This window comes from Odontesthes bonariensis, chromosome 13 (assembly GCF_027942865.1).
Source record: "Odontesthes bonariensis isolate fOdoBon6 chromosome 13, fOdoBon6.hap1, whole genome shotgun sequence".
Taxonomy (NCBI): Eukaryota; Metazoa; Chordata; class Actinopteri; order Atheriniformes; family Atherinopsidae; genus Odontesthes; species Odontesthes bonariensis.
In genome coordinates, this window is record NC_134518.1 from 11,744,525 (window position 1) to 11,754,740 (window position 10,216).

Genomic DNA, 10,216 nt, shown 5'->3' on the forward strand with positions numbered 1-10,216 from the left:
ATCTCTACTTCAAAGAGACACTGCCCCTCTAAGGTGCCCTTTTTTTTTAACCTAATCATGTGAGCTAATGAGCTAAGATGAGCTAATCATTTTCATAAAGTACTGTAGTAAAATGTTATCAGAGAACAGTGTGATGGCCCTCCTGCTTTTGCAAGGCCTGCTTTGAGTGACCCCTGGTAGGTGGGGGGAGCACCTCACTGTTCCCCAAGAGTATTTAAAAACTGCTTCTCACCAGCCTGCGCTGAGTCTAGTCTTCCAGCAAAATGCTTTTTGCTGGTTTGGCTCTAGAATCATACAGCAATTACTCTGGAGTCCGTAAAAAAGGTACCAGCTATGACTCTGACACACTGATAATACTGACTAACACACCTCATGGCCATAAGTAAGCCTCTGGGTTAGTGTAGTACTTATTTTCAGTCACGAATCTGTGGAGTTTTCCATCAAAAATGTCTCAAATTTATGGGTGGTATTTGTCATGGCCCTTAAGCCTGGTCATAGTGGAAACAATGCATTATATTTTTTTGTACTTCCACTGACAGGGATGGGAAAAAGACTGAATACAATCAGTTCCCTTGACTTCTTGCACAGATTGCTGGGATGTAAACTGAATTAAGTCGGCTGCTGTTCTTTTCTCAAATAAATGTTCTCAAATCAAAGTATGTCGTTAAAATGACTCTATTCACAAAAGCACATAGAGATTACATTCTTTGATTTGATTAGAATTCTAGTTTATTTTCAAGCAGCATTTTAATGCACCTGGCAATGCACCAGTATGAAAATGCTAAGCATCATCTGTCCAGAAGACCCGCAACAGATGGTCTGGTTCACCGCAGAGCTCTGATGTCAACATCATGGCGTCAGTGTGGAAATACAAAAAGTGACAGAAGTTCCCGAAACAGACAACAGTAGGCTGCTGTGGAAAAGCCTTGAGACACCACTAAAGACACCACTTTAGTCAGACATAACTTTTCCACCTTTTTCCCCTGTTGTTCCTCATTTTGTGGTTGCAAAGCAGGAAAAAGATGCAGTGATCGACTGAATTATGTGCAAATGTAAATACAGCATATAAGGCAATTCTAACTAACTTTAAAGTTTATTATTTGGTATGAGCACCTTTGTTCTTCAACACAGTCTGAACCCTCTTAGACAAGCTTTCTTTATGTGGTCTTCAGGAATAGTTCTCCAGGCTTCTGGAAGCACATCCTAAAGCTCTTCTTTGGATGTCGGCTGCCTTTAGTTCTGTTTTCTGTCAGGATGATCCCTGGTTAAATAATGTTGAGTTCCGGGCTCTGGGGAGGATTCATACCTCCATAAGACCTGTTGCCACTGATTTTCAGCCCACTTCTTGTGTTATTTGGCAAACCTCAGCCTTTTCTCCCTGTTTCCCTTCCTTAAGAATGGCTTCTTGACGGCCACCCTTCCATTGACACCTTGGGCTTGGGCCAACAGTAGATGAATCAACTGAAGGTCCAGCTGCATTGATCAGGTCCTGTGTCAGGTCTCTGCTGATTTTTTTTTCTATTTCTTAAAGACATCTCTTTCAGACACTTTTAATCTGCTGCAGATATATATATATATATTTTTATTTTCAGGCATGACACTTCTTCTTTCACCCTCCACCTGTCCGGTTTCGTCAAAGTTTTTCCGGACACACTGCACACCATGCCGGGATGTCTAATAAGATTTTATGTTGAAGTTTTTGGCTATTAGCTCCTTGGAAATCCCACTGTTGGTGCAAAATTGCTATTTTGAACTCAAACTGTGTAATCTTTCTAATTTTCATAAATACAACCAAAAAAATGACACATATTGGGAGGCTTTGCAACAGAATGCCAATAACCAAGAGCCTAAAGATACAATATAGGATTGTCTCTTGGCAAACGTGTCTTTTTCTGTGTAACACTGGTTCATCCCTTGAGTTAGGAGTCCCTTTCTATGCTTGACCACTTTACAAGAAAGTCTGGTAGCTTGGAAGCAAATGGTAAAGTGGTGGCTACAAGATTTTTGCACTGTATTATATCCACAGAACAACTGTTCTGTATATAACGAGTCCCCCCCCCCCCCCGTCTGCTCAGCCGAGGTGCTATTGTCTAGTTTCCTGTGACCGCGCGAGCGCTCTCGGCACGTGCTCGCGCACCAACACAGGCGCTGTGGCGGTGGACCGTGATGCAGTCGGACGGACGCCGCGACTCGTTAGGGTTAACGAGAGAACTCACACCCGCGGGATTTGTTACCGGTTTATAAGCGGTTCCGCACGCTTCTCGCCCCAGTTTAGCTCGAGTGAAAACAGTCTGGAGTTTCTCTTTTGACAGCTGCACCGCTGCATGGCTGACAAACATCAGTGACCGGGAGGTGAGCTGTCACCATCCGCTCCGCTGCCCGTGAGTGTGACGGCTTTGTCTTCAGACAATAACAGTTTGTCTTCTCCGCTGGTAAAAACACGTTTTGTTTCCACTCGCAGGGAATGTTTGACTGGCTGCTTTCCTCACTTAAGAGCACGCGAGCGACTGATGGATGGATTTGGCACAACTGTCTGTATGCATGCATCTTTTGTTAACTGTGTTACGGCTGAAAACGTTTTCGACATGATTATTTAACCGCTTCCTTTATAAGTTGATTCGTTTGATCCTTTTAATGCCATAAAATACTTCAATTTTTTTTTTTTTTTTTTTTAGCATTTTGACAGATGTGTAATCTTTGAGTGGTGAGTTCTGTCTGAGAAACAGTCCAAATGATTCAAATGAACAACCACGGACAAATACAAATAATTCCGTCACCTATTTCTTTGACCATTTATGCTCTAATATGAGTTGAGAAAAGATTATTAAGAAGTCTGCGGAGGACTAAACTTCATGCATTGGTGGTATTCGTGGCGTGGGATGTTCCTACAGTTTGAACAGTGACTCTAAGCTGAAAGCAGTGAAGATGTCCTCTTTAACGGAACACTCTCCCCTGGCATGTGAGAGAAAAGAACAGCTGGGTGAGAGCTGAGCCTGAACTGGATCAGTTCATATCAGCGGGTCCCGGGGGCCTCTTTTCTGTCACTGCCGTAGGCCAGTAGTGGGGGGAACCCCTGTAACTGTGCAGCTGTCCACGACACCAACAAGAAATCCACACATGCACACACTGAGGACTGAAGCCCCTTGGCAGGACCTCTAGTAAACCAAAAGACGCCTAACTCTGCTCCACATCTGCAGCAGAGGTTTAGGTTCTTCTTACTGTTGAAAACTGTTCAGCGTTCTGAACTCCGAGCTGCCTGCAGAAACATCAGCGGCAGAATGCAAAGCTGGTGCTGTCGAGGGGTCCTGGGTCTGAGCCACAGTACACAGGACCCTGTGTGCGGACTGGCACATGTAAATGTTTTCCCGTGTGGCGACAAATGCAAATGTGTGTTTGGTCCACATGGGTACAGTCAGGGCATTGTTAGGGCTGGTCTAGGCTTTCTGGGAGGCGTGTGAAAATGCAGTAAAGATGTCACCCTGCAGCTGGCACAGAGCGGGGCTGATGGACTGCGAGCTTACGCTCACAGCGTTGCCTTTGTGTGTGTGTGTTGGAGTGTGTGCTGAGAAGACTGAGTGAATCTTATCCAGAGACCCGCTGGGTATCTGCAGACGATGCCAGAGAAGCAGACCACCTCACTGCTGGTCTAACTTTGTTGGGTCACACATGATGAGTCCAGTTTAGCTCATTAAATCGCTGCTGCGGTTTAGAATCGCTCCCCCTTTATGGAGGACCTGAGAAATCAACACAGCAGACTCCGAGGTGACATGGGATTTGAGTTCATAATACAGGTCAAGCTCCAACAATAACGACCCTGACATCTCTCTTAAGATGCATCTCTTGTTCAATTTTGGTGGCAAGACCTCAGTAGAGTGTGTTTTCCTCACACACCTCTGTCCCGAGCTGCAGCAGACATTGGACAGCTGTTTCTGCATGCTGTGTGGCACTATTATGCTAAAAAAGATGTGTCAAAACGGTGAACTTTCCCCCTGAAGAACAATACAGATGCTCAGTGGTTCAGTTTGACACTGTTACTTTACCCTGTGTTGGTGATTCAGCTATTGCTTATTGGCAAAAACTAGTTTGTGTTTTTTCTGCAGATGCAGCAACGAAATGAGTGGCTTCCTAAACCAAATCAGAAGTCGGTCGGAGTTACTTTATGCCCCCGAAATTCACATTTGGTGTTTGTTCACATAAAAATTCTGAATATTTAGTTGTGTGTTTACAGTACCTGTGTCCCGGTTATGTGTTGCTGCCCTCGGACACCTGGATAATGTCTTATCCTGGTACTAAAAACCAAAACTCCTGAAACTTGGATACTGTGTCTTATCAACACCTTGAACATTCCCAGTTTGGCTATGCGATAGTAAAAAAATAAGACGCAGCTAAACACACATGATCAGAGATTGTGGGATGAGTGGCATTGCAGAGTTTGTTGAGCCTGAAGTCAGTCTTTTAACCCTGATCACATGACCTGCTCTGTGAAACAGTTTATGTTTGGACTTGCATTTTGTCATGTATTGAATTGCATGAAGCAGATTCTTTTATCCAAAGCAACCTGCAGGTGAGGAACACACCGGGGGCTGCTGTGGGGTTTTCATGTAGACAGGAGAAAAAAGAAAATATTGAATTATTTCATCAATACTGATACCTGACATTAAAACTAAATTGAAAGCACTCGATCAACATTGAATAAAAGTCAGATTGACTGACAGAAGATCAATAATTTAACCGTCACCTCAATAGCTTGGTTACATATTCAGCCAAGGAAGCAGTGACAGTAAAACAAAGCTGTGCGTCACATTTCCACGAAGGCGTCCCTCAGCTGGTAAATCAGAATGAGAACAGAGTACATGTTTTTTTGTGTTTTGTCCCAGTTCGACAACAAGTCTGTTTTATACTGCTGATACTGACACAGATCAGGAAACTACTTAGTTATGGTGCAGCGTCGGAGCTGAGTGCAAGTTAAACGTTTAAGAGCTTGATGTGCTGCTAGACATAAACTCCTTGGAAAGACTATCAATTTTTCTCATGGCAGTCCTCTGGTCAAACATTGTTTCTTTTTGCTTTGCACACAACCTGCTCTTCTTATGGAGATCATCCAAAGATGATTGGTGTATTTTGCGCAGATGAAGAGTCAAATGAGGCTCGAGGCACCTCCTTTTTATGTTAGCCCACACAGAACCTGAAGAAGAAAGCGATAGTTGCCATCTTTGATTTAGGTTTCAGGTTTTGTGGAGTCAGCTAACACAGGGAGAGCCTTGCTGTGTTGAACTTGCTTTGTAGTATCCCCCTCAGGAACCTTCGTACTTCAAGCACTCAGGCCAGCTGGTCCAGTCCAGAGTCCAGACTAAACACGGAGAAGCAGCATTTAGCTGTTATGCTGCACACAAGTGGAACAAACTGCCAGTGGAGATTAAACTTTCACCAAATGTAGACATTTCTAAATCCAGGTTAAAAACATTTCTTTTCTCATGTGTCTATGCATGAAATCTGCACGCTATCTTTTAACTTATCAGGAATGTTGCTTGTTTTTAAATGCATTTAAATTATTTTATTTGTTTCTCTTTATATTCTTTTATGTATTTTAATGCTTCTTCCACTCCCTGCTGCAATGCTTTTATTTTATGTAAAGCACTTTGAATTGTTTGTACATGAAATGTGCTATATAAATAAATTTGATTTGATTTGATTTGATTTGAATGACCATGGCACAAACGAGCAGGTTTTTTTATGCTCTATGTACACTGCGGTCTGAGTATGACAGAAACCAGGAAGCCTCAAAATAGAGATACTGACATGGGTGTATCCACACTCCATGACTCATTTCAGACACATCTTTGCCAACATGTGAGAAAAGGGCACATTTTATGTACCGACTCACCAGTGATCATACTTATATAAGAAAAAATGTGCAATGATAACTGTTTGGGCAGCACAATACAAAAAACAAGTGTAAGGTGAATAGCGTGTATTCGTAACGCGTAGGACACTGGCACAGAGATAAGATACTCTACAATATCAACACATTCCTAAGAGTCTCCTTCTCTGACATCACACGTTCAAATATTGCTTCGACTAACCAGCCAGAAAATACATTGTCTGCCGCGATGTTGCGTCACTATGATTGTTAATGTAATAAAACAAAGCCATTGTATCTGAGCAGAAGTGCTCTGCGGTGGTGGGAGTCACTCTGCGCGGCGTTTCCTTCGTACTGAGCAGGCGCCCAATTATTTTCTCTGCATTCGTGGCAGAAACTTGATTTTTTAAAATTATTTTTTGGGGCTTTTATGCCTTTAATAGACAGGAAAGTTGAAGAGAGACAGGAAGTAGGGGGCAGAGAGAGGGGTAATGACATGCAGCAAAGGGCCACCTGCAGCGAGGCCTGTAGCCTCTGTACATGGGGCGCCTGCTTAACCCACTACGCCACCGAAACTTGATTTTTGCATGATCTCATGATGATGATCTCTTTTAACACCGAATCACAAAGGTATTCTCCCTTTTACAGTCAGTCAGGAGAGCTCCGGCAACAGCCCCAGTGCTACGCGGCAAGGGAATAGTTGAGTTGAGAGATTATATACGTGAACAATCGCACAGAAATGAGCGCACAGAAATGAGCGCACAGAAGTGAATGCACAGAAATGAATGCACAGAAATGAATGCACAGAAATGAGCGCACAGAAATGCGCTTGAGTGCTATTGTTGTTTTGAGTCAAGTTTAGATTCAACAACAAAAAGCAACATGCATCTTGTTTTATACTTTGTTTGCTGTGCATTATATTCCTTTTGTTTAAACCCCCTGCCTCACGTGTCTTATATGCACTATAACCCCCCCCCCCAAAAAAAAAAGAAGTCACACACTCTGATATTTGGTTGGACCGCCTTCAGCTCTGCTTACGGCATGCATTCGCTGTGGCATCGTTTCGAGAAGCTTCTGCACTGTCACAACATTTATTTCCGTCCAGAGTTGCATTCATATTTTTGACAAGATCTTGTAGTGATGATGGGAGAGTCGGACCGCTGCGCAGTCTTCTCCAGCACACCCCAAAGGTTCTCAGTGGGGTTAACCCGGACCAGTAAAGAGTTACTTAAGTAAATCCGTGACACATTTGCATAAAGAAATCATTCCTGGGAGTTGCTTTTGTATCCTTCATTCTTGGCCCCCATATGGTTGTTTCCTCAGAATTGTACAGTTTTGCTGTTTCAAATACTCATGCGAGTAACACAAAAAAAAATTTCTGCCTTCTGTGTGATTAGTTTTCACATTTATCGTACTCGGTCTGTTTTACAGTTGATAACACCAGGCTTTGTCTTTTTGGAGACCTGACAGGGTTTGTTTCTTGGCCGGCAATTTTTATAGCGCGGAAGTGACTGAGTGCTTTTTCCTTTTCTCTCCACAGGACCGAGTGACCAGCTGTGCAGCCGCGCATCCTGACTGTGTCTGTCTTCGTTTGTGTGTCTGAGGGTCCACGATGACTTAGAGGGGGCTTGACTGGAGGGCCCCCGGCTGATCCCTCAGATCCCCAGAAATCCTCTCTTGACTCCCCGTTTCCTGACGGCTTTTATGTAACATTTTTTGAGGAGACCCCCTCCCTGTCTGAGCTGTCACCATGGCCAGCCTGGTGATCAACGAAACCGGAATGGAGGACTGTGGGATTGACGACTCCTTCAAGTACGACTTGTACTCTGCGGTTTACAGCGTAGTCTTCATCTTAGGCCTGATAACCAACTGTGCTGCCCTCTTCGTATTCTGCTTCCGGATGAAGATGCGTAACGAGACCACTATGTTTATGACTAATTTAGCATTTTCTGATTTAGTGTTTGTTTTTACGCTGCCGTTCAAAGTCTTCTACAATGTGAACCGCCACTGGCCTTTTGGAGATGGATTGTGTAAGGTTTCAGGAACGGCCTTCATCACCAACATCTATGGCAGCATGCTCTTCCTCACCTGCATCAGCGTGGACCGCTTCCTGGCAATAGTTTACCCGTTCCGCTCGCGCTCCATCCGCACGCGCAGGAACGCGGCGCTGATGTGCGCGGCCGTGTGGCTGACCATCGTGGGCGGAGGGATATCGGTGACCTTCTTTTCCACCATCAACAGCAGACACAGAGCCACCACGTGCTTCGAGGGCTTTTCCAAGAGCACCTGGAAGACCTACCTGTCCAAAATCACCATCTTCATTGAGGTGAACGGGCACGCTCCGATACTCGTGCATTGATATGTGCTCTTCTTGTATATTTGTTTATTAAGGTGCACAAATACAGAACAACAAGATTTTATTTTTACGTCACGGTTTTGTTTTTTATTTTCCCCCCAGATTGTGGGTTTCCTCCTCCCCCTTTTGGCCAACTTGGTATGTTCCTCGCTGGTTCTGCGGACACTCCGTCGCCCGGGGACTGTTGGTCATGGCTGTAACAGCAAGAGGCGCGTTCTGCGGATGATCGTGGTCCATCTAGGCATCTTCATCATCTGCTTTGTCCCTTATAACTCTATCCTCTTTGTGTATGCCTTGGTGCGAACCCAGGCCCTGGCTAATTGCACGGTGGAACGCTTTGCCCGAACACTTTACCCCATCACCCTGTGCCTTGCCAGTCTCAACTGCTGCCTGGATCCCGTAGTCTACTACTTCACCTCCGAGAGCTTTCAGAAGAGCCTGACCATGGGAGGCAAAGGGACCGTCTCTCGTCCTGAGAGTATCCCCCGCAGCGACACTGAGAACATGGACACGGCAAACACTCTCCCCAGAGACACACACACCCCGGCCAGCAATGGAAAAGATACAGTGGTTACTGACACTCAGCTCTGACTCAGTGCGAAAGAGAGAATGGAAGGAAAGACAGGGTGGGTTTGACAGGAACCCTGAGCTTGAATGTTAAAGCAGTCAGCTGTGTGATCCTGGAAGTGGCAAACAAATAGCTCACCAGATTAGTTAAAACCTGGGGTAAGTCCTGAGGTATGGCCTGGGCTTTACGGATTAATCTACCATTGGAGAACAGAGGAATGTATCTGGGTTTATTATGAGAGAGCACTGTAGGGACCACAGACTCAGCCACACTAGAACTACTGTAATCATCCAGAGACACAAAGGGACTCAAAGAGAGCCTCCAGCACATCATCACTCAGGCTTCACACACACAAACACTTACAAATGCACTGGATTCTGCATTAAATGGAGATTTCTGTCCACCCTATTGAAACCTTTTTAATACACAAATCCATAGGTTTTGATATTATAAAGTTTAAGCTTTCACAGTTCATTACATAATGTAAGATCTTAATGTAATGACACTCTTTGGTGTGTTGAGATCTGCTGTTACTACTGTGATGTGTTGACAGTGTTGTGCTGATCTGCTGAGTTTGAGGACACTAAATGTCTGTTTTGAATTTCTGTCCTGGCTGCATTTATTATTTCTGTCTTCCGTCCTTGTGCCCATTTCTCTCGGTCGAGCCTCCTGTCAGCTGCCTTTTGTCTGCAGGACTGTAAATTTGACTCGTGGAGGAGTTCCTCCACTCCGGCCCTTCGTTTTCACCAAGCGAGCGCTTGAAGTTCGCTGATGTCGCAGAGGGCGGCCCCGATTCATTCGAGGACCTTGTCCTGTGTGCTGTGTCACAGGCCAAATGCTTATTATGACTTTAGCAATGGTCCATTGTTTGCCTCTGAATGAGGGCTCTCTGTCTTAATCTGGCCTTAGACTTGCAGATCTGCTCAAAGTCTCTTACACGCAACAAATATGCTCACATTCCAAAGTACGGATGAACACTCTTGACTGTTTACCCAAAATCACCTTCTTACACAACACGAAGCCCAAAGCTGCACCATGACTCAGCAGATCCAGACATGAGAATTGCTGAATTTGCCTGTATGAATTTGTGGAATCCTTCTGTCTGAAATGCTCTTAGTTTTAAAGCCTTTCATCACAAAGGTCCAGTGGGGTGCAAGACCTGTTCACAACAGTAAACTGGTTTTACGGTCAGTCTTTTGCATCGAGTTCAGGGGTATACAGATATTACAGATATGACGCCGCATCCACTTTCACTTAACTTTCACAAATGGCTTGCAGCCAGTTGTTAGACTCAGTGGCACAAACGGGTCTTGAATAAATGAGATGAGGTGTAAAGTTTCCTTAACGACCTCACTGTCAAGCTTGATAACTGCGTGGAGGGCTTTAAGTCGCTTTTTTAAGTCACGAGTGAGTGGAATAATAAACAGTGAAG

General features: G+C 44.5%; 1 protein-coding gene across 1 annotated transcript; it reads left to right on the plus strand.

The window, feature by feature from the left end:
- Positions 1–6,973: 6,973 nt before the first annotated feature.
- lpar4 (lysophosphatidic acid receptor 4) lies at positions 6,974–9,389 on the plus strand. Its single transcript, XM_075480970.1, has 2 exons — positions 6,974–8,186; positions 8,319–9,389. Exons 1-2 carry the CDS (start codon positions 7,611–7,613, stop codon positions 8,805–8,807), a joined length of 1,065 nt encoding a protein of 354 aa, XP_075337085.1. The 5' UTR covers positions 6,974–7,610; the 3' UTR covers positions 8,808–9,389.
- The last annotated feature ends 827 nt before the right edge of the window (positions 9,390–10,216 follow it).